The 27,444-nt window shown below is 40.1% G+C and overlaps 1 protein-coding gene across 1 annotated transcript in view; it reads left to right on the plus strand.

Moving 5' to 3' along the window:
- Nucleotides 1-25,616, plus strand: part of LOC149242110 (putative aldo-keto reductase 1) — a 294,759-nt gene extending 269,143 nt beyond the window's left edge. Inside the window, exons 6-7 of the mRNA XM_089374180.1 lie at nucleotides 24,713-24,866; nucleotides 24,987-25,616. Of these exons, the coding sequence (XP_089230306.1) occupies nucleotides 24,713-24,866; nucleotides 24,987-25,165 (333 nt within the window). The 3' untranslated portion in view covers nucleotides 25,166-25,616. The remainder of the gene's footprint in view (nucleotides 1-24,712; nucleotides 24,867-24,986) is intronic.
- Nucleotides 25,617-27,444: the final 1,828 nt, after the last annotated feature.

Genomic DNA, 27,444 nt, shown 5'->3' on the forward strand with positions numbered 1-27,444 from the left:
CTGATACCATGTGAAAAATTGGTTACCCGATTCCTACTATAGTGAACTGATAATATTTCTCCTACTTGTTAATTACTTGAACAAGTTACATGCAGTTTTCTACGACAAATACTGAAATATATACACTGCAGCCTACACAAAATAAAATAATGCGGAAACTAAATATTGCACAGGAGAGAAATAAACAAACACATATACACTGTTGTTTTTGGACAAATGTCCCCAGAAAAACCCAATGTGGGAAAAACAGTGCAGCAGCTGAGGGTTTTATTTATTATGCTATAGTAATCTGAGTACAAATCATTAGATGCCCAAACTGGAAATCTGATACAGAGAAATAATGACGAGGAAATAGTGAGAAAAAATCTCACACATGTCAGGCAATTTGAATCTGATCCAGGCTCTGGATGATTGGCGCCACGCTAGCTCTGCGCAACCGCTATGTCAACTTATGCAGATTTGTGTGAACCTCTCTGGGGTCTGCGTCATCTCCTCCTCTAATCTCCTGCTGTCTGGAACTTCATTCTTCTGGCCTTCCGGTCTCACACCCTGACTTCTGGCTCAGGAATTCGACTACCCAGCTGAATCTCAGACTCCCTTTGAAGCTCTGCGCTGCCTCTGCATGGCATTGCACTACCTCTCTGAACTACTCTATGCCTTCTCTGCCTTGCACTCTCTGGATCTGGTAAACTCTCCTCTAGACTAATATCCCTGCCCCTCATTGCAGGAAGATCACTCGATCTCATTCCGACAACTCAACGCTCCTACTCTTGAGAAATTCGATCTTTGATCGCTCATTCGATGTGTTATCCAAATGCGCATCGAACTCCTTATAATCTCTTGTTGGAGCTCCAACGACCAAGACTAAAACATAATCAAGGGCTAAGGTTAACGGGGAGTTGATCCTCAGCTTCTTTTAGAAGATTCACACCTGCTTTAATTAACCAGAGTTCCTAAGTTTAGACTTAGGGAATCATTTAAAAAAGTTAATTTTTTTAATTAAATCATCTCTAGGTGGAAATTTCCCAAACGATTTTTGGGTATTGGAGAATGCATGTGTCTTAGCCTCTCTACAAAATCTTGAGGCAAGATCACATCCGATATTACAGAAATCAACACTCCTTCTTAGCGAGGAATGTGCTCTAGTGCTGCAACCTACTGAAGCATCACTCTGTCTTTGCACCAACTCACCACACCTGAAGCACTTGATCTTCGGAATATCCTTCTTTCTTCTGCATTGCTCCTGCTGCCCCTTTGATGCAAGGGCCACGTCCTCCTCTTCCTTCACTTGCTTCATTCCACTGCTGCTACTACCACTGATGGTGGCCTTCACTAGATCACACCTCATCTACTCCTACTGCAGATAAGCCCACACACGTTCCTAATCTGACAATTTTTCTCTGCCTAGGATACTCTGGACAAAACCTTTATAATCTTCAGAAACACTATTCACCGCTAATTGAACAAACTTTGTAGGCTGGGGCGCTGATCCTACTGAAGCCAACTGATCCTGGACATCTTGAAGTCTAGTAACGAAGGGGTCCACATGCTCCCCTTCCTGCATCCTCGTGCATCTCGACTTCTCCTGCAAGTACATCTTCTGTTGGTCGGAAGATCCTTCGTACAATGTGGTTAAGGCTTCCCATATTTCCCTGACAGTATCCTTGCCAGCTATATGGGATACTACATGATCTCGAACTTCGTCGAGAATGATCCTCTTAGCTCTCGCCATCTTAGCCTTGTACCTCTTGAGTGGATCTGCATTGGCAGGTACAACTACCACACTATCGACATACGTCTTGAGATCATGCTCATCTAGAAGGTAGGGAATCCTGGCCTTCCAGATCACATAGTTGGAGGCTCCGTCTAACCGATCTTGATCTCTCAACCCAGCTGATGCCATCTCTCCTGAAAAAAGCGAACTACTTCCTCTTCTCTTTTGTGTCGCTGTTGCCCAACTATTTGCACTCCCTTCTGGAGTGAGAAATCCCGCACACAGCTATTGTTGCTCTGCTAAGAAAATTTGAACTTCTTGCCTAGAAGTCCTCTGAGGAAGGAATTCCCTCAGTATGTGCTCTTCTCTCCTTCTGATGCTATTTTTCCAACAATTATTGCAAAATTAATGCATCCCAGCTGAAGATTTGCTCTGCAAGGAAACTACGCTGCTCTTTTCTGCCTTTGGAAAGCTTTGATCTGGAGAATTGAATTTCTTTGTCGACTAACTCAGGGAAATCGATTTCTCCTCAAAACTTCAATCTCCTTGGCCCAAGGACTGCACTACCTTTGGGGTTTCGAATTGCTACCCCTACAGTAATTTCGAATTCCCTCTTCCTTCTGCAACTGAGCTCTTCTTCTCACAATCTATGCTTTGATACCATGTGAAAATGTTTACCTGATTCCGGCTGCAGCATATTGATAATATTTCTCCTACTTGTTAAATTACTTGAGCAAGTTACTTGCAGTTTTCTACGACAAATACTGAAATACATACATTGTAGCCTACACACAAAAAAAATACTGCGGAAACTAAATGCTGCACTGGAGAGAAATAAACACACACATATACACTGTTGTTTTTGGACAAATGTCCCCGGAAAATCCCAATGTGGGAAAATCGGTGCAGCAGCTGAGGGTTTTATTATTATGCAGTTGTAATCTGAGCACAAATCGTTAGATGCCCAAACTGGAAATCTGATACAAAGAAATATTGACAAGGAGATAATGAGGAAAAATCTCACACTGTGAGGCAATCCGAATCTGATCAGGCTCTGGATCGCTGGCCCCATGCTGGCTCTTCGTAGCCTCTACGTCAACCTCTCTAGGGTCTGCGTTACCTCCTCCTCTGATCTCCTACTGTCTAGAACTTCACTCCTCTGGCCCTCCGATCTCACACCTCGACTTCTAGCTCAGGAATTTGACATCCCAACTGAATCTCGGACTCCCTTTGAAGCTCTGCCCTGCCTCTGCATGGCATTGCACTGCCTCTCTAAACAGCTTTATGCCTTCTCTGCTTTGCACTCTTTGGATCTATAAAAGTCTCCTTTGGACTACTATCCCTACCCCTCACTGCAGGAAGATCACTCGATCTCATTCCGGCAACTCAATGCTACTACTCTTGAGAAATTCGATCTCTCATCTCTTATTCGATGTGTTCTCCATGTGCCCATCAAACTCCTTATAATCTCGTGTTGGAGCTCCAACGATCAAGATTAAAAAATAATCAAGGGCTACGATTAACTGGGAGTTGATCCTTGTCTTCTCCTAAAAGATTCACACCTGATTTAATTAATACCCTTTAATTAAGCATATTTTTTAAGTTTAAACTTAGGGAACCATTTTAAAAAGTTAATTATTTTAATTAAACTATCTCTAGGTGGAATTTTCCCAAACGATTTATGGGTATTGGAGAATGCATGTGTCTTAGCCTCTGCAAAATCTTGAGGCAAGAGCACATCCAATGCTACGGAAATCAATAGGTAGTCCCTATGAGATGTGAAGATGGAAGACTTATTGTAACCCCAAAGACAACCTCTGGCTGAGAAGAGGTCAGTGCCTAGGACATCTATACAAAAAGATAATAAATATTGTTTGCTGTCCCATTATGATTTTCATTGGTAATGCAGAGGAAAACTTTTTGAAATAGAAATACTTCTCAAGATGGCCTCATTGACTATGAAAATGAATTAAAAGTTGTAGCAAGGTGAGAGATAGAAAAATGGAAGGTTCAGAGCAAAAGGTTGCAATTACAAAATCTTTTATTTAAACCTTAGTAGAATGCATGAGAGACTTGGAGATGTTGATTTGGGGTAGCATTGGACGCAATGTTGCACGAAGCGGGGGCGAAGCGGAAGCGTTTTTTGGAAGCGGGGACGCGGAAGCGTCATTTTCCAAAAATCTAGGAAGCGAAGCGTTCGCGGAAGCGTCTGCTATATATATATATTTATATTTTTTTGCATTTATACTCAAAACAAGCATTTCAAATAGCAAATTAATTGTAGAAGACATGAAAACATGCATATTTTTGCATAAATCAAGATAGATATAACATCCATTGTACATTAATGATTAATTATTCGAGCATCAACCATTTAGATGCATCAACCATCTAAAATCTAGATTCTTCTCCTCTTGTCTAGCCTTTGCCTCTACCTCGATTGTCTAGGGATATTAGTCAACATTGCCCAATTTTGATCAAACTACCTAATTCAAGACTTAAAATATGGTAGAAAAAGCTTAACATGCTTGATCGATGATTTTGACTTGATTGAAAGGTAATTTTTTGCTAAGGGCGTGCCACGTGACAAAGGAGTTCAACGATTAACACCACCAACACTACGGTACATATAGGGCTTGGTGCTCTTGATTAAATGTTAATCGCATACCTTCATACTTGATATAATCTAATGAAATGCCACAATCCCATTGATCCTGAATTCCTGAAAACTGTTAAGTCTGCTGAATTTTGAATAGGATATGAAATTCTATTTTCTCCATATGAAGTCCAATGAGGCTGGAACCACTCTTAAACATCTTGAGTCATTTCATGGTAATGTTAAAAATTTAAGTAAAAGGATGAAAATGAAAAACAAAGGAGAATGTCACTTTCACTTTAAGAATTTAACATTACCATGAGGGAGCATCTGCTATATTTATATTTTTTTTTTGCCTTCATTCGTCACCCTAACCCAAGGTGGACCCACCCCCAACAAGCCAACTCACCTAAAATTAAAAAAAAATTGAAAAAAAATGATTTTCTAAACGCTTTTCCGGAAGCGTACGCTTCCTCCTCCAAAGCGCCATGCTTTCGACGCTCGAAGCGCCGTACGAAGCGCGCTTCCATACCACGCTACCGAATTTCCAGGAAGCGGCAAAAAATTTGGAAGCGGCGTTTCCAAATTTTGGAAGAGTGCTTCCAGCCAAGCTTCCTAGGCACTTCCGTACGGGACGCGCTTCGGGGCTTGGAACCATGGGGGGGGCGCTTCGTGCAACGTTGGTTATAGCAGTAGTTGCAACACTAGAACACTTTCCTTGCTAAGAGAAAGTGTTAGTTTTTGTAGCATCGGATGTGTTCTAGCCACGAAACTTTGTGGAGAGGCTAGAATGGATGAGTTCTCCAAAACCTAGAAATCTTTTATGGAAATTCCACCCAAAAGTGTCTCAATTAGATTATTAACCAATTTTTAATTATTTCCTAAGTCTAAACTTAGGTAATATGGTTAATTAATCAATATTAATTGAGACGTGGTGAGAATCATCTAAAAACTCACACGGGTCGACAGGGAATTAATCTAGGCCATCGATTATGTTTTAAACTTAGTCGTTGGTGTTTCCACAAAAGATTATAAGAAGAAGTCGATGGGTAGATGGAGAATGCACCAGTGCAAAAACTCAATTGCCCAGGTAGATCGATTTTCTCAGTGGCTATAGTTTAGCAAGAGAAGATAGAGCCAAAGGGTGAGTTGTTTAGTTATAACACCCTAGATTTTCAAATATCATCATCCTAGAATCTCAGACGAGGACTTCCATTAAATTCTAAAACTCATGATCATCAATGACTAGGTCAACACGAACCAACTCAGCGAGGAAAGAACAGAGCTAGGGTTTGCAGGAAACCTATTCAACCTGTGATCAAGGTACCAAACTCTGGAGGAGGACAGCACCAGGGGTGCAGAACTTCACAGAAGAGGGCAGGTTCTGACCAATGTTGCACGAAGTGGGAGCGAAGCGGAAGCGGAAGCGGGAGCGCGAAAGCGTCATTTTCCAAAAATCTAGGAAGCGAAGCGTCCGCGGAAGCGTCTACTATATATATATATATATTTATATTTTTTTGCATTTATACTCAAAACAAACATCCCAAATACCAAATTAATTGTAGAAGACATGAAAACATGCATATTTTTGCATAAATCAAGATAGATATGGCATCCATGATTCCATTGTAGTTACTAGTATGTACAACAATCATCTATATTCTAGCTATTACAAACATACATCAAATTTTTAAGCATATTATAAAACATAAAACATTTAAGCATATTATAAAACATAAAACATAGAGCATATTATGATTTATCTAGCAAGTGAGCAACTGTCAACATTTGTCATGTCCAAAATTCAAATAATAATGTTTACAAAATATGTCACTTGGTCACCGCCAAGCCAAAAAGGTTCAAAATTCAAATTCACAAGTCTACAAGTCTAATGAGTAATCTATGACAAAAAGTAGTAGATTGTGAATATATCTACTAATCTCTCCTCCTTCCACCACGAATAGAACGTGATGGCGGGCCTCCACGTGGTGGCAATGAAGAAGATGGTCCCTGTGTAAGTCGTGGCACTGAAACTGATGAAGAAGAACCCCCTGCTGTTGGTGTTGAACCATGGAACCTAGGAACCAAGGGACCAGATGGGGGTGGGGGTGGTGGCATATCAACACGGTCATCATCATCCTAGAATCGCTCAAAAAATTCATGCAAAAAAAAAAAAACACTAGTTAACAAAAAAATTAAAAACATGAATTAGAGAAATGCTTTATAAGGGAAAATTGGAAAATTCATACCACAATGGACATACCTGGATAAGAGCATCCTCTAATTGCTCTAGTTGCAACACTCCATCCTCCAAATTGGGCTCCTCTGGATTCTTGTCCCAAATCAACAAGTCTTTATTAGACTTTGCATCTTCACAGTAATGGGACAACAATCGCAAGTTGTAATGAACATAAACCAAGCTCTCTGCCCGGTCTAAATTCAACCTGTTCCTTTTAACACTGTGGATGAAAGAATAAGAGCTCCAACACCTCTCTGCAGAAGAAGTGTTTACCACCTGTGATAGCACCCGCAATGCCAAACTCTGTAGAAGTGGAGTACCCCCTCCATGCATGTTCCACCACTCAAGAGCAGAAAAAGTCTCTCGATCTTGAATTGCATGCATGCTCCCAAATGGACCAGTGTTGAGCGTATAGTTGCTCACCTGTCTCCGTACCAATGCAGCCTCCTCCTCATCAGGGATTAATTTACTCAACGCAGCCATATATTTTTCGTGAACCTCTCTATCTTGGTGTGGTTTTTTCCTGCTTCCCCCCCAGGTGCTGGTGTTGAAAGCCATGATGGATGATAGTATTTAGGTGTCAAAACATATGCTAATGCATGCAATGGAATATTTAGCATTTCCCATCGGTTTTGCACCTCTACACGAATATAATTGTACAAGGTGGTATCTCTAGGCTCAACAATGTCTTTAATCTGCCCCAACATGCTATCCATTTGCTCATACACCTCCCCAATTACTGGTCGATCTGAATCTGCAAACTTGATCATGTAATAAATTGGTTTGGTGAATTGCAAAACATATTTAACCTGTGACCAAAAGTAACTGTCAAGAACAGTGTCCTTGACTGCATTAGCACCATCTGTGTCAGTGTTAATTTCATCCCATGTTTCAGCACACACCAGATTAGTTAAAGCTTGTCTCACCCTCACTAGCCGCCTAAAGGTGAGGTAATAACTAGCAAATTTTGTCTTTGCAATTTTAAGCAATTGCAACTTGGAGTAAGTGCCATAGAAGTAGTTTACCCTTGTATGCCCTGTGATGAATTTAATGAGCTGCTTCCCTTTCCTGTAAACCTCAGCAATCCACCCACAATCTTTGTGTTTCACAATATCATGCATCAAAAGGTTCAATGTGTGAACCAGGCACCCAGACCAAAAGATGTGTGGATGAGTACGCTCAATAATTTTTCCTGCTGCCTTACAATTTGCTGCATTATCTGTGATCACTTGAACCACATTATTCGGACCAACATCTTTGATTGATTTCAATAGGAGATCTGCAATGTTTTGTGCAGTTGCACTGATGGAGGAGGAGTCATGACATGCAATAAACACTGCACCACTAGAAGAAACACCAAGAACATTTATCAAATGTTGGTTTCTAATATTTGTCTACCCATCTGATACAATGGATACCCCAGAATCCACCCACTCATGTGTAAAACGTGTCAAAGCTCTTTGAACCTTAGCTTTTTCTCTTTCTAATAACACTGTTCTAGCTTTCTCATAGTTGGGGGCCTTGTATCCTTTTGGGGCTTCATTGATGGCCTTTACCATGTCATGCCAATAGGGAGAGCGAAGCACATTGAATGGTACACCGCAAGCACAAAGAAAACGGACTATCTTTCCATCCACATCATCCCTCCCAGCAACATTAAGGAAATCCCCTATTGTTCTTCTACCTCCAGAGGTTGCAAAAGTACCATGAGGAGATGGGCAACTACCAAATTTAGAGGTTGCACTTGATTCAGGATGAGTTTTTTGTTTCTTGTTTTTTTGTTGTGCAGCCATCTCTATTTGGATGTATTTTCTTCTTTCTTCAGTTGAAATGTTTGGGCAAATTTGTACCCCCACAGAACCCTTTTTTTCATCACTGTCCAACACCCCACAAAGATGCCTCCTCAGACGGGTATATGAACCACAATATGGTTTTCCTCCATGACAACCATGAGGGCACACAAATTTGTAAGATCCACCACCCTTTCCCCCATCAAGTTTGGTCACATAGTTCCCCAAGGGTGTTGATGTACCTTTCCCATCTTGTGCTTCAGTGTCCCCTTCAAGTTCATCCCCTTCCTCTTCAAACCCTTCCTCCTCATCATACATTGGGTCACTACTATTAGGACCAAGTTCATCCCCTTCCTCTTCCCTTCTATTCCTCACCCTTGCCATCATTAAAACCAAGAGTGGAATGATACATAGAAGCCAAAAGAACACCATCTTGGAATATGGATATAGGTGGTGGACAACCTGTAAATAAAGGAGCAAGTAGAAACAATGGGAAAAAGTAGGAGAGGGAGGAGAAAAATACAAATTTTTTTTCAAAAAAACAAGGGAGTTTGGGGTTTGAACTTACCTCTTTAGCTCTTGTAGATGAAGTCCTCCAAGCTCTTGCTCCAAGCTCCTCCTCCTTCTCCTAGCTCCTCCTTCTTCACTCCTCCAAGCTCTCCTCTCTTCTCCTCTCCTTTCCTCTCTTCTCTTCTCCTCTCCTCTCTTCTCTTCTCCAACTCTCATAAACTCAAAGTGAGAAAATGAGGAATGAATGGGAGCTTTATGCTTTTCATTCCTCACCCTAAACTCACCCTAACCCACCCCCTCATTGCTAAGTTAAGTTAACTTTAAAAAAAAATTAAAAAAAATGAAGTTTTTTTCCTTGGCCCGCGCGGTTTTTTCGGAAGCGCTCCGAAGTGCTCGTGAAGCGTACGCTTCCGGGCCCGAAGCGTGGCGCTTCCGGAGGCCCGAAGCGCCCTCCGAAGCGCGCTTCGGGGCCCACGCTTCTCAAAAACCAGGAAGCGCATAAAAAATTAGGAATCGCGCTTCCTTTGGCGCTTCCGGAACGCTTCCGTACGGGACGCGATTCCGGCCTAGGATCCGGGGGGGGGGGGCGCTTCCTGCAACACTGGTTCTGACCCAAAAAATGAAAAGCACAGGGTCTAATGGGACCCCATCTTACAAACAGGCAATGATGCAAAAAGATAAAGCCCCACTGGACGGGGTGCAGATCTCAGGATCTGAGAAGACAAGAAAGGAGGAACTAAGTAAAAAAGGGAAACTAAGCGAGGAGCCCAGGACTACCCAGAGGCGAAAAGAAACTAATAACAACAACAGTCTAGTAGACAAAGACAAGAAGAACCCCTCTCCAGAACAGATACCACAAGAGAAGGAACCTAAGGACAAGCTAACAGGAAACACTGAAGATCTACACCAGTTTGGAACAGATCAGGAAGGAATAGCCACGGAAACCAGGAAGCAGGAGAACCAGGGGCATTGCAAGCCTAAAACCACAGAAAACCTGTAAGTAATAATCTCCGACCCGGAACTACAGGGCTACCAAGATCATATGGTAGAACACGTGGTGATCTGCAAGTTTATGGGTTTTTGGCCAACAGAACGAGCCCTATGCTTGTGGATCAAGCAACAATGGAAGCCAAAAGGGGACGTGAGGCTTCACCTAGGAGCCAAAGGCTTCTTCACGGTGGTTTTCACAAATCTGGATGATAAGGATCGCATCTTCGATGGAGGGCCATATTTTTTCACCTCAGCAGGACTATACATGAGACCATGGAAGCCCAACTTTGCGCCAGAACAGGAAACATTCAAACAAGTACCTGTTTGGATCCACCTGTTCTCTCTCCCGATTGACTATTGGAGACATGTAGCGCTGGAATAGATAGGCAATAAGTTAGGTACCTTCATCAAAGCTTCGGAGGCAACACTACAAAAGAGGTATACCTCCTGTGCTAGAATCTGTGTCGAGATGGATGTTTCAGGGGCTCTGCATGAGGGTCTGTGGTTGGAATATAGGGATGAAGTTTACTTTCAAGCTATAGACTATGAGCAGATCCCATTTCGTTGTAGAAAATGCCATGAACATGGACACCTGTTTAGGGAATGCCCAATGAACAAAACAATGGAAAACCCCAAGGATAATACAAGGAAGCTTTCACCCGACCTCCTGGTAGACAGCGAGCCAACAGGAGACAACAACATAAAGCAAGCACATCCATCAAAAGTACAGGCAATGCCTTTGAGGTGTTGGAATCAGAAACGGAAGCAGAGGAGGCCAACCAAGGGCAAGATCCATTGAGAGTTAGCCAGACCATTATGACATAGAGGACACAAGATCCCAGTCCTATCCCTTCAAATAACATCCCACAATTTCCAGTACTAACAGAAGAACTAGAAGAAGACTCAGAAATGATAACCAGCGAAATGGGTATAGAGGACATGGATCTTAGCGACATTCTAGAACAAGAAGGTATGGATCTACTGAACATGGTAGAGCAATGGAAGAAGAAAGGCATAGAACACATACCTGAGGAGGAGGTGAACAGAGTAAACTCATTATTCCTAGCAAGACAAAAAGCAGAAATGGATATGCAGAAAAGAAGCTTTGGAGCAACAAAAGGATTGGGGGTAAAAGCTCAAGGACTGCATCAAACCACCACCAATCCCAAGCACCGGAAAAAACGAGGTAGAAGGACAAACAATGAGGCACTCCAAGAGCTCGGTCAAATGCTCCTTAACTCAGGTAAGATGAAAGCCCTTGAGGCTTTCACACTTACCTCCTAAAAAATCTGTCAATTATGAAAATACTTTCATGGAATGCTAGAGGGTTGAATAGCCAAAAGAAACAGTGATTATTAAGAAAAAAGTCATAAATGAACAACCTGATATGATCTTTTTGCAAGAAACAAAATGTTCTAGCCAGATAATGAAAGTAATAAGTAAAAAAGTTGGCAAAAGAATGGAATGCATAGAGGTGGAAAGGATTGGAATGGAGGGTGGCTTAGCCACTCTCTGGAATCCTCAGGTCCTACATCTTATTTCTGCAGAGGCATCTAGATCATCCATTTCCATAGAAATCCAAATCATTGGAAATTCAGACACTTATCTCTGCACTAATGTGTACAACCCTCAGAAACTAGAGGAAAAACTGACAATGCTTAGAAGTCTCTCCAACCTGCAGCATAGATATCCCCTAGAAAAAACGATTTATGGAGGAGATTTTAATATGATCACTTCGCTCACAGAAAAGAAAGGAGGCATCAGGATGCTCAATCGGGATGCAGAAGCTTTCAATAATTTTATCAAAACAACGAAGCTTGTAGACATCATCCCCAAGAGCGGCGCATATACCTGGAACAACAAAAGGGGCGGCGATAGGCAAATTGCCTCTAGACTTGACAGATTCTTAGTAACAGAAAACATTCTTCTTGAAGGGATCACAGTGGATTCGGATATTCTACCAAGTGGAGGTTCTGATCACTGGCCTATAACTATGAACGCGGCCATCCTCGGCACCCCGAGGAACAAACCCTTCAGATTTGAGAAGTTTTGGCTCAGCCATCCGGAGTTCATCTCAAAAATAAAACAATGGTGGAATGAGCCGCTAGAAACTAGGGGAACCAAGATGTACAAACTCCAAGCCAAACTCAAACATATCAAAACCAGGTTAAAGTCCTGGAACCAAGAGGTCTTCGGCAACATATTCAAAGATAAGAAGCTACTGGAGGATCAGTTAGAATAGATTCATAAGGAGTGGCTCCAGGGAGATATCAACCAGGAAGCAATGAACACAGAACAGATACTCATGCAGAAGTGGCAGGCCAGATGCCACCAGGAGGAAACCTTGTGGAAGCAAAAATCCCGAATCCAATGGCTCAAAGAAGGAGAGAAGAATACAAAATTCTTCCATCGCTTGGCCATTGATCATAGATGTGCAAATAAAATCATCAGGATGAAGAATGAATAGGGAACCTCTCTACAAACCCATCAGGACATCTCATCCCTCCTCATAAATCACTTCAGCCAGATCGCTTTGGAGCCGGACATCAACAGAGAGGAAGCTATAAGAGATATAATGACCTCCATTCCCAGGCTAATAACAGAAGATCAAAATAAATCTTTGAATCGCTCGATCACCATGGAAGAGGTGGAAGAAGCAGTGCGAGATATGCCCAATGGAAAGGCTCCAGGACCGGATGGCTTTACCATCGATTTTTATAAAGCCTGTTGGGAGATAGTCAGTGTGGAAGTTTGGGAGGTGGTGGAAGATTCCCGACAATCCTCGTCCATCCTCAAATCCCTCAACTCAACCTTCATAACCCTTATACCAAAAGAGGAGGAAGCAAACACACCCTCGAAGTTTCGCCCGATTGCATTATGCAATGTTCTTTACAAGATTATCTCTAAAGTCATAGCCAACAGGCTTAAGCCAATTCTTCTTGGGATAATATCGGAAGAGCAATTGGGCTATGTGGAGGGACGACAAATAATGGATAATATACTGCTAGCTCAAGAGATGATTCATACTCTTCAATCTCGGAAAAAAGCTGGCATGCTCATGCAGCTGGACCTTTCAAAAGCCTATGATAAAGTCAGCTGGAGTTACTTGGAGGCCATACTGGAGGCCCTTGGTTTTGCTGAGCGCTGGATAAAATGGATTCTAGCCCTAATCAAGTCTACCAGATTCTCCATCCTGGTAAATGGAGCTCCCACAGCCTCGTTCGCTCCCACTAGAGGTATTCGTCAAGGGGATCCCTTATCCCCCTTTCTATTTGTTATATTAATGGAAGGTCTAAGCCGTATTATCAAAAGTGCGAAAGAGGCAAACTTAATTCAGGGCCTCCAACCCTTGCCCTCCTACCCTGCTACCACCCACCAACAGTTTGTTGTTGATACCAGTGTTGAAAATATCGGTATCGGCAAAATATCGGCGAGGGTCCAGAAAATATCTTATCGGCAATATCGGCAAAAATATCGGCAAATATCGGCAAGCATAAAAAATAATTTTTTCAAATTTTTAAATATAGCCGATATTTTGCCGATATTTTCAAAATATCGCGATATTTTGCCGATATTTTCCGATATTTTGAAAATATCGCGATATTTTCTCGGCGATATATCGTTTTGCCGAAAATATCGCGATATTTCCGAATATCGCCGATATATCGCCGATATTATCAACAGTGGTTGATACTATGCTTCATGGCACCCCCACGATTCAAGAGGATGAAGGCTTCAAAGCCATTCTCAAGCATTTCAGCAAAGCCTCAGGTATGGACCTAAATCTCACTAAATCCTCCATTTTCTTTTTTAACACTCACCTCGTAGTCTAGAAAAATCTTTCCAAAATCCTGGAGTTCAAGAGGTGAAACCTTCCTTCAAGATACCTAGGAATTCCTCTTACTGACAAACCATGGCAAAAGAGTCATTGGGAGAAAATGCTATCCAATTTGGAGAAACGCAGCAAGCATTGGACCCACAGGGCCCTTAACTTTGTAGGGCGACTTGTCCTCACTAAACCTCTCCTTCACGCCATCCCTTAGTACATGCTCTCCGCTCTCCTAGCCCCTAAAGGAGTTCTTCAGAAAATAAGACTCATCCATAAAGCCTTCCTTTGGTCGAGAAACTCTGGCAAGTAGAAATGGCCCTTAGTGGCTTGGGAGAAAATGTGCAAACCCAAGCTCCTAGGTGGGTTAGGCCTACAAGACCCATACACCATCAACAGACCCTGTGGAGCTAAGCTATGGTGGCGGTGGGTGAAGGAACCGAACACCCCCTGGGCCAAACATTGGAAAGCCAAGTATGCGGACAATTGTAGCCCTCAAAATCTGATGAGAATCCATGAACCTCCAGAAGGCTCCCCAATCTGGAATTTAGCGAGAGCCAATCAAAACATAATACAGGAGCATAGTTTTTGGGAAGTCCAGAATGGTCAAATTGCTCTTTTTTGGGAGGATGCCTGGCAGCAATTGCCCAAACTTGAATGCCCTAATTATCTCACAATACAAAGAAGGCACCAGGAGCAAGGAAAGCTAACAGTGGATCATTACTAGAGACCTGACACAACGAACCAGCCATGGAAACAATGGATCTTCAACGACACCCTTCATTCAGCAGAAATGGATAACAACCTGATGTCTCTGCAAACAAATCTTGCTAAAAGGAAAATCCGTAGCACTCAGGATGCAGATCAACTGTGAGGGCAAGAAGAAAAAGTCAATTGGCACAACAAGGTCTGGGATGCAGACCTATGGCTGAAGATTAAAACCTTCCTGTGGCTCCTGATGCACCGTAGAACCCTCACCTGGGAAAACCTATGAAAAAAGGTTTCATAGGCCCCTCACACTGCCCCCTCTGTGAAAATGAGGAGGAATCAATGAATCACCTCCTTAATGAATGTGAATGGACCAACAAACTGTGGAATTGGATGGAGACAATCTTTAAGAGCACGGACAGGAACAAAAATTCAATACAGGAAAGCATAGCAAATTGGAGAATCAATTATTCCAAGTCTCAAACAGTTAACACTTTATGGAAATTAACCCCTGGTTTCTTAGTTTGGTCAACGTGGAAAGAATGGAACAGAAGAGTTTTTCAGAACAAAGCCAGATCTATAGAGATTATTAAAGCTAATATCCTGCAAAACATGAGGGAAATGACTCTTACCAGGTGTAAAGCCGAACAGGATACTAAACCATCTGTTACTGACATACAAATTATGCAGGTGTTTGGAATAGCTGCAGGTACTTCATCCATTTCGTCTGCGCAGCGGCCTCAACAAGCCCCCTCCATAACCTCTTGGCAACACCCTCAACCAGGTTTTCACAAACTGAACTTTGATGGGGCCCCTCGGGGCAACCCTGGCCCTGCGGGCCTAGGAGGTGTCCTTCGTAACCACAAAGGCGAAATTCTACATATCTTCAGTCAATCTATGGGAGAGGCTACCAACAATGAAACAGAATTCGCAACATTAGAGCAGGGACTCCGGATACTAATTCGCTTGGGAACAAGGGCTACTGTTGTAGAAGGGGATTCACTACTGGCAATTAATGCAGCAAGGAAATTACAAAAGGGATCGAGACCTGGAAAGGTTACGAAGCACTGGAGGCTGGCCAAAGTTACAGAGCTCATTGCAGAGCACCTCTCAATCCTCGATGGAGTCATTGTGCAGGCAGTGAGACGGACTGCAAATGCAGTAGCGGACTGCCTAGCGAACTACGGGGTCAATCATCAAAATACCTACCCGAACACCTGCTGGCAAGATGTAACATGCGAAGAGCTTCAGGCCAAGTGTTTACAACTTTCAAGGCACAAAATTCTAAACAGGGGGGAGGGGTTGAGTAGTACCATGGTACCGTTCATCAATAACGCATGAGGACAACCATTAATGGACATTCCCCAGGTCATTATGCCCCAAATTGGAATTGTAAGGGGAGGTACCATCACTCAAATCGGAAGGGGAGGAAAATCTTGCAGAAGAATGAATGTTAGATTATGCAATGCGCAGCTGAGGACACGTGGCCCATGACCAGCAGCTACAAGCATGGCAACTTAGTGGCTTTGGATCAGAATCAGGGGAAGGCATGCGAAAATCTAAAAGGGAGTAATTATGTCAGAAACCGCAGCTCTACGAAGGCTTCGCTGAAGATCGTGATCCATCACATTCAACCCTCAATTATAATTAAGATGATCCACCAAAGGGCTCAAACATATCATTCCCATCTCCCGGTTCTAAGCCCTTTGCGCTCTGTCTGGTTTCCCGAAGCTTGTTTGAATCCCGCTGATACCTGCAACAACACTATGACAAACAAAGGTAGTCGTAATGCTTCCGCTAACAAAGAACTGAAAAGAGCCCGAGAGGCCTATGAAACTTCGGTCTTTGCTTGGGGAAAAAGGAAAATTGAGGAAATAGAAGCAGAGGTCAATGAGGACCAAGAGAGGCTGGACATGCACACCATGGAGAAGGAGATCAAGTGGATCTCGGACCCAAGAACTCCGGATACTAGAGCCACTCAGTTCGTGAGAACCCAAAATGAAGTCTGGCGCATGAAAACCATGCTTGCCAAAGCTCTTAGTCTGTAGGGAGCAACTATGAAAGATGCATACTATGCCACATCGCTCACTGTAGCCAAAAACTCTGTGAGGCTGGATTCGTTGGAAGTTTGTATGTAGTCTTTAATAGAGGAACTCAAGATGCTGTCTGAAAATCTGGGAGCCTTCATCAGGCTCTTCAAGCTCTCTATACGACAGGGGATGAACATTATGGTTGACGTTCCGGTGGAGGACAACGACACCTGCATGGTAAAACGCCATAACTCCCAGAGGAATCCAAAGCCAGAACCTGACAATGCAACAGCCGACCCAAGTGCTACCAGTAAGGATTACGTGGAATTGGAGTTGTAATTGCTTCATCGCTCTCTGCTCTTCGCCAGTCATCCTTTGCTGGCTTCTTTTTAATGTCTGAATCTGTCTTGAGTACGATGGGCTTTCCTAGACCCTCTATGGTTTTGCTTCCTATGTCAGGCAGCCCTGCGTGGTTAGCCACTTCTACTTTTCGTTACAATTGTGAAAGGATAGTTTGTTTAGCTCGTTAGTGTCAATGAAAGGCTCTATTCTTAAGTCGCAGGCCTAGTTCCTGCTAGCTCTGAGTGTAGCCATTTTGGTCGATCAAGCTTGATGCTCGATTTTCTGTTTGGTTATACAGACCTTTTGTATATTATGTAATTTTGTAATCTAATATACATCTGCTGATTTACAAAAAAAAAATGAGTAGGTCAACACACATATCTAGGAACTGATAACCATACATAAGCATATCATATGTCCAACAACATTAATACATCTTGACCTAGACCAACCTAGGAATTCAACTGAAAGGACATATCTATATATGCCTAGATTTCATTATCATGCAAATATATTTCATATCATGTGTTACTCAAACCCAACTTCACAACAATATCAAATAAGAGTTAGACACACCATTTTGATTACACTAGGGTTTGATCAGATAAACACACACATACCAAAGAAAACATTTCAAAGTCAATATAAGGGTCTTGCTCACACATTCCACCAAACCCTAATGAGCAAGGCTTCCACCAAACCCTAATGAGATAGGGTTCCAATGTCGAAACATAGCAAACCCTATATTACTAAAACTTCAAAGGTTTGAGATTTTAGACTTCATCATTCAACTGTAACAAGTTAGGATTTCCAGACCACACCAAAATACCAAACATGACATCATCAATAAAACTTCAAATAGAATTTTACAATATCCCTAAGCAGCTTACGATTTCAGACATTCACATTAGCATACCCTTCGGTTAGGGTTTTCCAAAACCTATCTAGGGTTCTTCATAGTCAATCAAGAATATGAGTGGGGTGGGTAGATTTATCAAGAGATGAATCACCCAAATAAAAATCACTAAGATTCAATATAGTTAGTTATAACAAAGTTAGTAATATATCATTAAATGAATAATCCTTTCAATCAATGTATTCAAATCATACCTTTGAATCTTGACTAACCTTGTCTTGAGAGATCCTCCTTCTTTCGGATGTTTTCCTGATCAAGACAACAGAGGGAGAAAGGTGATTAGTGTTAATCTAATAAAAAATAAATGTGTACATGAACCCAAAATGGAAAAGACACGAGATACTTATCTTTGAGAGTTGTTGGGAGCTCCCTCCAAAGCTTGAGGGAAACCTACAAACTTAAAGCAATACAATTTTTTTTTTCTTCTAGAGATATGTTAAAAACCTATAACTTCTAAAACATATAAAACAAGTTATGTAAAGAAAATGAATTAATAGTGTAAGTCCCTAATGTCGAATTCTCCAGGCTTGACTTTCTTTGAATCTCCTTCTTCAGCAAAGTTGGCTTGCTTTCTTCCTCTCTTCTTATTTCATGGATTCTCAGGGCAATCACTCTTGTAGTGACCTTTCTTATGACACTGATAGCACTCTATCTTAGACATGTCAACTTTCTTCCTTGGTCCCTTTGATCTCTTTCCTTTATGATGAGCAACATAAGCATTTGATACTCCTTCAGGATTGGCAACCATTGAGATCCTTAATTCTTCTTGACTACATGTGGTCCATAATTCTTCAAAGGTGGGAGCTACCTTCCAACTATTGAGACCTGAAGCAAATGCACCCCAAGAGGGTGGCAATCCTAAATTCTAATATTGCAGTGATCACCAATTCTTTGTCCGAAACAATCTCATCGATGGCCAAAAGATCATCCCTGAGTCTAGATATCTTCACAAAGAAGGTTGCTACAGTATCTTCATTAGTCATTTTCGTGTTCCTCGGCTCATTCTTCAAACTTGCTACTTGACCAATGTTCTTAATAGTGAACAACTTCAACAAGGCTTCATACATCTCCTAAGCATGATCGATGTTAGCTATGAATGGGACAAGATTGTCTTTTATCCCTTCTACCATCAGAGTCATAGCCACCAATTCTAAATCCTTGAATTTTGCTTTGTCGGCATCATTGACTTCTTCTGTAGGCTTCTTTACATTTCCTTTTACCAAATCCAACACCTTGTTCTTCTCGAGGATTAGGTCAATCCTCTTCTTCCAGGATCTAAAGTAAGATGCTCCTTCAAGCTTGTTTTCACCCTTGATAGAGTTAGACATTTTCTTTGAATATGACAGACACCTTCTCTGAGATAATGCCTGTGAATGGATCTGCCTTTTTCTTCTTTGTTCACCAAAGCTTTGGTTCCATGTTGGAAAATCAGAAAGGTAATCAAGATTTTCTTGATCTTGATAATTACTTGTGATGTTTCTTATTATTACGATTCTTTATCTTCTTTCTTTAGTTCATCAAGCAATTACCAAAAGAAGCAACACATAAAATAGTGAACACAGGATGTAGGCACATGCCAGGGCAAAACCCCCCTTGAGGTGAAAATCCAGTCAAAGTAATTGTTCCTTTCAATAGTATCCTTTGAGACTCTTCACCCTAGATCAAGACCAAACCTTCCCTCCACACCAAGTCAACGTCCAGAAGATTGACTTCTTCCTAGCAACTTCGACTATGCAGCAACTTGCGATAGCTAACAACTTCTGGCAACAGTCCAACTTGGAAGACTTCGATCTCCCACTCTAGAGCACAATACAGAGAGACCACCACCAAAATTTCGATTTTCCTTTACTCCTTAGACTTGTTGAAGAATCTAGGGCAAACATAAATTAGGGTGATTCTTCTTAACATGATGAAAATTTGTGAAGTATTTATACAATTAATCTTAACTTGATGTTCCATTCATTATTAGTGTGTGTATGTTAGCTTCATCAAACAGTGATCAAAAACAAAAGAGACAACAACACAAAGTATTTGGCTTTCTGCTAGGGCCAAAACCTCTCCCTCTTGGAGAGGAAAACCCATGCAAAATTCTTCTTATAGAGATTCCATTGACGAATACCAAGACCATGACCCTTGACACATTTTGCTTCTCCAAGACCAAGACATCAATCCCTTACTCTGTCATTGTTGAGATCATCATCTTCACTGCACCACTACATCACTAAGATCTTCATTATTGCTTCTTCATTAACATTTGCACCAAGGTTGCTCCTTGAGATTGCTACCGAGGTGAACTCCACACATCTTTTGAGATCACGATCTTTAAGAACAAGATCAAGCCTTGTAGTTGCACCTTACTATGGTGTAACATCATGATCTGAGACTATTCATCCTTATCATTCTCATTATGTTGAGACTGTAACTATCATGATTATTACTGCTTATGATCCTTGTCATTCTGACTGCACCCTAATATGTCAAGGAAGTGTACTGTATTGATATACATATTCAGATTGAGATCACAGATCCAAATACTGTGCTATTCAAGTATGCCGAGAATCATTGTCATCATGGAAACTCATTTCATCAACATAGTTCTGCCGAGATAGTATGTTGAGAGTGTAGATCCACTTATTGCAACCCTAACCACTGTTGTTCATTATGACGAGGCTGCTACAAGGATACCACCTTTAGGATCAACGTAATCTTTATTAAGTTGAGACTGAGATTGTAACTGTAGGATGCCAATACTGTACCTCCGAAAAAGAGTAGAGACATCTTTATGCCAAGACTGTGCATCCATCCGAGGTTCTTTCTATTCCATCCAGTTGAGATCTAGCTTGACTGCACCTTATACCCATCCAAGGTGCAGTCAAGCCCTTAGAAACTAAGGTGCCCTAATACAATGCTAATCTGCTTCTTATATATATGCGGAATTTTAGAGAGAATGTGAGATCTGTTCCTTTTAGATTGTGGGTCCCTGCACCCATATTCACACGAAAAATTCAGAGAGAAAACCCAAGTTCTATATCTCTGATTTGCGGATACCTTGACGGGGTATTTATAGTGGTTCGTGCGCATATAATAAGCTGACTTGTCATGTGAAGAGTTGTGTCTGTTCCCTTGAGCCGACATGACTTTTATTTATGCATTTAATTCATTTTTGAGGTCGACATGAAGAATTTCTTCTTGATTTCGCTTGCAGACTTCTTGGAGGATTATGCTTGGTCTTTGGAGGGCTTCTTCACAACTTTGTGGACTTGTATACTTTTACATGGGCTCAAGAAGAGCTTTCTTACATGACATGTCTCTTTGACAAATAAATAAAGTCCTAAAGACATCGAGAAGAAGCTTTTTGACCTATGACACTTCTTGCGCATGAAACCCAAGTAACAAGATATACAAAAATAACTTATTCTCTTTATTATATCATTTACAAAGATCATGTCATTATGAAGACCGAAACTAGTTACACTTTCTTCAACAAGGCTCACCCAAACTCGGATTCACTTTCGCTTCTTGGCAACAGACTTTCCCAGCTACCCACTTCGCACTTTTGCCCAACAACAAGATTTTCGCACTTCTGCCCAATAGAGAGAATTCAAACTTGATGAGAAGTTATGCTCCAAATGAATTCAATGTCCTTTCTTTTATAGGTTTCTTGTGGGGTCAAATAGGCTCTTGGGTTGATTTGATCTTCCCTTAGGCTGACATGGTGTGGAGATTCCATAATTCATATTTGACTCAATACTAAACTTTTTTACATGATTCAAAAGCCCAAGAAGGGTCTCTTTAAATGTACAATAATTCTATAGACTTAGAATAAATCCTAAAAGTCCTCAATGGGGACTTTGACCTAAAAAATGGTGATCCAAGCATGAAACCCATGTTGTAGTAAGTCACAGAATATAATAAAAATTATTTTCTTTATTCTTTTGCCAAGTACATTACATAATGACTCAAGTACATTATTGAAGACCGAACATAGTTACATTTTCCAACAATTAGCACATGCTAAAGCCCATTATGGAAGGCCAGACCATTATGAAGTCCCCACCAGTGGTCCATGGTTGGTAAACTCATTTACTCGATTCTCTAATGACTTGTTGTATTGGAAGGCTAGGGGACACATTGGATGTTATGGAGGATTGCAGATGGTCTTCATCTTGGGTTTGGTCTCCCTATACAGGGTCCTAATTCTCCAGAGGGCTACATTGGCACATGCAGAATGTGTGTTGAGAGCCATGGGCCTTCACAACAGTAGACAACACTCCATGGATCCCCAAGGATGTTCAGAGATTGCTCAAGATTTACCTATTGGAAGAGGAAGATGCACTTGGTTCACTTTTGCCCAGTCGATCCCACAGATGTACCATGCACTTGGCAGTTGACCCAGGACTTGTAGGATGATGCGAAATCACCTACAACATCATCAGAGCCTTTACAGATAATCTATAGGCATCTTCAACTCATTTGGAGACCTATGAAATTATGGTTGTGGCCCCACACCTACTGGGAGCACCACAGGTTTATTGTTTGGAGAACAAAAGCCCAACCCCTTGTCAATCACTTTTAGAGGGTTCTATTCTTCATTATGGCACCTATGGACCTCATCAAGCCTCTTGGAGGGCCCTGCGACATGTATTATTTATCATCTGGCCTCTTAAGAGGCTTATTATTTCATTTGTGAGTTAGTTTGGTGGGCTTGTCACCAAAAGTTAGATTATTAGCACATAATTTTATTTTTGGGGCTTATGTAGGCCAAGGAAACTAATTCAAACTCTTCATTAGTGTATAAATACAAGTGAGATGAGTTCATTTGCTCATCATCACTTTGGATTGTATCTCTTCTTTCTCTGGAGAATTTCACATTTTTTCTTGGAGGATGAATTAGAGGTTTATGGATGAATTTTGATGTTTGGATTTGGTTTATCTTATCTTGGAGCTTCTCTTGTCAAATTGTGAATGGTTGGATATGTTCTATTACATGTAAGTACATGCTTTTAATGCTATTCTTCTTTTACTTTGTCATATACATTGGATTAAGAATTTCTCTATTTTTAGGGTTAATTGTTGCATGCATTTACTGCGTAAATTGTAGAATTTTGTCTCTATATGACATCTCTCAATACATGGGCCATGTAATTTTGAATGAAATTTCCTAGGGATAATTATATCAATGAATTCATCTTGATAATCCATCACCTTTTGCAAGTCAAAGTATAAAAGTTGTAAGGTTGCTTCCCTTTGCCCTAGAAGGCTAGCGAGGTAGTCTTAAGGCCTCCTTGACTAAGAAACAAGGTCCTCATTCATATTTATCCTAGACCCCATTCTCCCAAGACTAAGGCACTAATCTACCAAGAGGTGTTCACTCAAAATTCAATTCCTTTTCACCTTTTTTTAGGTCTAGCCAAGTTGGGTCACCTAGGGAATCATTTTCCCGACAAAATAGCCCTCTAGAAAGTTCAATCTCTTAGCCTCTCTTGCGCTGGTGTGTCCTCAAGGCTTCGTCCAATTTTGAAGTCATTCTGACAGTGGAGTTGTGATAAAAGCCAAACCCTAGCTCTGAGTTCAAACTTTTCCCTAGTATCCCTAAGGCTAGTGGCTCATAAGATCAATTCAACACCTCTAAGTGAAAATTATTACTTTGATCATTTCCCCCTCCTTGTTTAGGTTAAGAACATCATTGGTTGTTAAATCCTTGTCCCTTGACCTAGGTTGGGTCCACTTGGTCCCGTGTGGTCCCGCTCTTTTGGAAAGACAATTCTTCAAGAATCATCTAAGATACCAATTTCAATAATTATTTTAGGGATTAGGAAATTCTTTCGCAATTCATATTCCATAAACCTAACCCTCAAATCCCCACACCCTTCCCCTAGAAGACATTCTACCTTGCTTAGAAAGCAAGCAAACTCCATTCTTGACCCTCTTCTGGAAAGTGATTATTTGGGTCACTTTATATCCACTTGTTTATTTACTTTTCATTTGTGACTCCATATATATCGGGTCTCCTCCCATCCGTGTAAGTCCGTAAATAGTAGGGAGCTTTAGCTTAGGTGACAGTGGGCTACATCTCCATTTGTTGCCCTTGGTCTAACATTTGACCCTTTAAGAATCCCTTTAGACCCCCTGCTAGTTTGAGCGATAACATGTCTCATTAAGCATCATCATAACAACATAATAGACATTTTAAATATCACTGTGCTCATCCACAAGAGTCATATCTGATTGTACAAAAACAGATGCAATGACTAGGCCTCCATATAAGTGTGCAAGTACCTTGATACCAAGATAATTCATGTGGATAAAAGTACAAGCATCTTCATCAAATAAGTTGATTCATCAAGAAATGCAATATGTAGAGTATCAGCAAATGGGCCATCCACCTATGACATATCGTAGCACCAAAGTACATGTCATAGCTATCCATATGAGCATCAACCGTAACCATGGAGAGAGAACTAGTTACCAATATGATTACCACATAATCAATTGAACCAAGGTGTAATATCCCCTGCAATAGCACAATGAGGTGAGATGGTCCATACTTATCAATATTCTTAACTGAAATTTACCATCTCAAGCAAAATAAGTGTATACCTCAGACCATCCACATTCCAATACCTCACCTAGAAATTTCTGTTATGTGATGAAAATCACAAGTTTACCACTCATACAATACAAGGTTAACATAACCAAAATTCAAATGCTTCCCTATTCTAGCTGTGGAATAAACTAATTTTACTGTTTGCATTCTCTATCTGCTAATCAGAATTGTAAAATAAATGAGGATAAAATTTTCACATTCTGTGCATGTTGGATAAGATGGCCTTTGAATAAACATTCAAGCCTAAGGTAGGCATCAGCTAACTATCTTTCTTTTTTTAATTGTATTTAGGTTCAGCAATATCTGATGAAAATAATTGTAATTTAAATAAACAATTAAGTGTTTGCAATTCTTTTATGATCTGTGAAACGACATTTGAAGAGCCTGACAAAAACGTTATATTTAGCCGCTACTTACCATTTTCCATTTCTGTTCTGCATTTAGGTTCGGCAACCTCGGTTTCGCGGAGAGAATTTGGAGAAGAATAAAGTATTATTTGAACGAGTTTCTGCTCTAGCTAAGAAGCATGGGTACACGCCCGCGCAATTGGCCCTCGCATGGGTGCTTCATCAAGGAAGTGACGTTGCTCCTATTCCAGGTACCCTTTACATGCTCCATATAATATTGGAAACCCAGTTCATTTTAGACTTGCAATGAGTCTTTTTAAGATGAATTCACTTTATAGACGAGATATATGTCAATATTGGCTGATGTGCAGGAACAAGTAAAGTAAAAAATTTGGATGAAAATATTGCATCTTTATGGGTTAGCTTGTCACAGCAAGAACTGAATGAGATTGCTGCAGCTGTTCCAGAACATGAGGTTGCAGGATTGAGATATCCTGAGAGTATGTATGAAACGACTTGGAAATTCGCCAACACACCCCAACCAAAGTAGAATTGATCACTTGCAAGCAAATATTCTATGCTTGGCTGATGTACCCTTTTCCCTAAGAGTTGAATCTTTAGCTGCATTTAGGGACGCTATACATGGTCCTAAAGCTGCACTTGGCACCATGATTAAATAGACAATATCTGAGGCAGATTTCTCCTGAAAGTTGGCATGACTAAGATAAAGATTTAGCTGCATTAATATGTCTCCATTAGATTTAACTGGTATTTTTGCATACTCATTCTAAGTTGTGCGCTAGATACTCAGCATTTGATAAATAATCTTCAGGAATAGAACTCTTGAGCAACTGTTCACGACTTGGCATTTGACTTACAGTACTCCACTGTGTGCTTTTAATTTCTACTTAATTTGCTTATGTTTAGCTTAAAATGGAAATGAAAGGGAGCTGGAGCAAATCATATAATAAATAAATAGATATATAGTATAGATTCATATATTCTCCTTGCTTCGTTGTTTGCAGTGACCGTTTTTCTCTTTCCATTATCTGTCATCACATTTAACATCTATATCGTCTTGAAGGCACTTGATATTTAAGACCGGATTACATGTACCTTCTGCATATTCTCATCTATAACCACCGTTTCTAAAACCGCTAATTTTTATTAGCGAAACAGTGGGCTATATGTTTCAATTAAAAAGAATAATTATATGATCGAGGTAATTTTCTTTTTCAATAATATAGAACGCTGAATGTTTTCATTTCATATCATTTGAAAGGGGGAATAATTTTGTATCTCAGTTTATGAGGGGGAAATACTTTTATATCTCAGTTTCCGAGAGGGATCAAATAATTTTGTATCTCAGTTTATGAGGGGGAAATATTTTTATATCAGTTTCGGAGAGGGATCAAATGAATGAAATTTTTTTTAGAGTATAAAATTTTAAGAAAAGTTTCTATTTTAAGATATTTGATTGTTCTTGGATTTAGCTAAATATGGAATTAAGATGGATCTATTCTGGTTGAACAACACACTAATAAAAATCTTTAGTTGTAAGAATTTTTTTTATTTTCACTTGTTTTAAGTGAAAATAATATATATATATATATATTTTTTATATAATTTATTTATTTATTTTTTTTCTTTTGAAAGTTGATATAAAATTATGTTATTTATTCAATTAAACATAGAATGAATCACATCATGTACTATCAATAAATTTTATTTTTTACATGCCTTTTGTCAACACCATATTAAGTAGTGAAGGAATTATATATCTCCCTCATACTAAAAATCATTATTTATGGCAGATAATGATTTTATTTTTTTGTTATTAATATTTTTTTAATTTGTTAATATAAGTATTATTTTATTATTTCTAAATGTAACTTTATGTGACAACATTTCCCTTATACTGGGTGGTAGAGCGCATCTTGGTGCAATAAGATAATGGAAAGCTCTAGAACAAAGCAATGTTGAATGTTTGTATTAATAATATGTGGACATGTAATCCATAAAGTAGTTCAGGAAAATAACTTAAGCATAAGTTCATTTCATCCTTGTATCTTTTTAAAATCATATAAATTGATGAATTAGTCATTGTAGATGAAGAAACTTTATAAGTTGCTTGAGAAGACTCTTCTAAATGATCAAAATTTTTAGGTTGCATGAGAAGACCTTTCTATATGATCATCCATTGACTATTTAGGTGGTCTAGGATGAAAACATGGTCTATCTGAAGCATTCTAGAGTATTATTGTAGAATTCTATAATGAAGTGTAAAACAATGCATTTAGTATGGTTGTGTCCTATGTTGCTGCCTATGTTGCCTTAAATGGTTTTGGTTGTAAATCTCAATGTGCCTGTCAGTCTAATTTAAGTACATAAACTAGGACATAGTCTTTGTATCAGTATGGTTGTTCATAAACATAGAAGCACAATACAATCTATAAAAGAGCTAGGCTAAAATGGTTGTCACTTTCTAAGATTAAGTACTTAAATTAGCTAATCAAAATCAAAACTTAGAATTCTAACAAAAGTTAAAACTAAGCCAAGAAGTCATGAAACAAAACTTCTAAACTAAACACATTTCTCGGGAAATAAATGACACATTTGAACAATAAACACTTAAGATTGGACATGCAATACAACCTTTTACATAGGTCATAGCCTTCTATGCAATCATGTTAAAAAAATTTCAAGTTTTCATACTCAAATGCTTGTAAATGACCAAAATTGTAAACAATGATTAAGGCTTTTTGGTTTAATGAATTGATAATGCATTAGGGCCTTTTCTATTGATGAGAGCAAGTGGACACTCCAATA

The sequence above is a fragment of the Pinus tabuliformis genome, chromosome 8 (genome assembly GCF_031772625.1).
Source record: "Pinus tabuliformis cultivar Carrire ecotype Pingquan chromosome 8, CPIR1, whole genome shotgun sequence".
NCBI lineage: Eukaryota > Viridiplantae > Streptophyta > Pinopsida > Pinales > Pinaceae > Pinus > Pinus tabuliformis.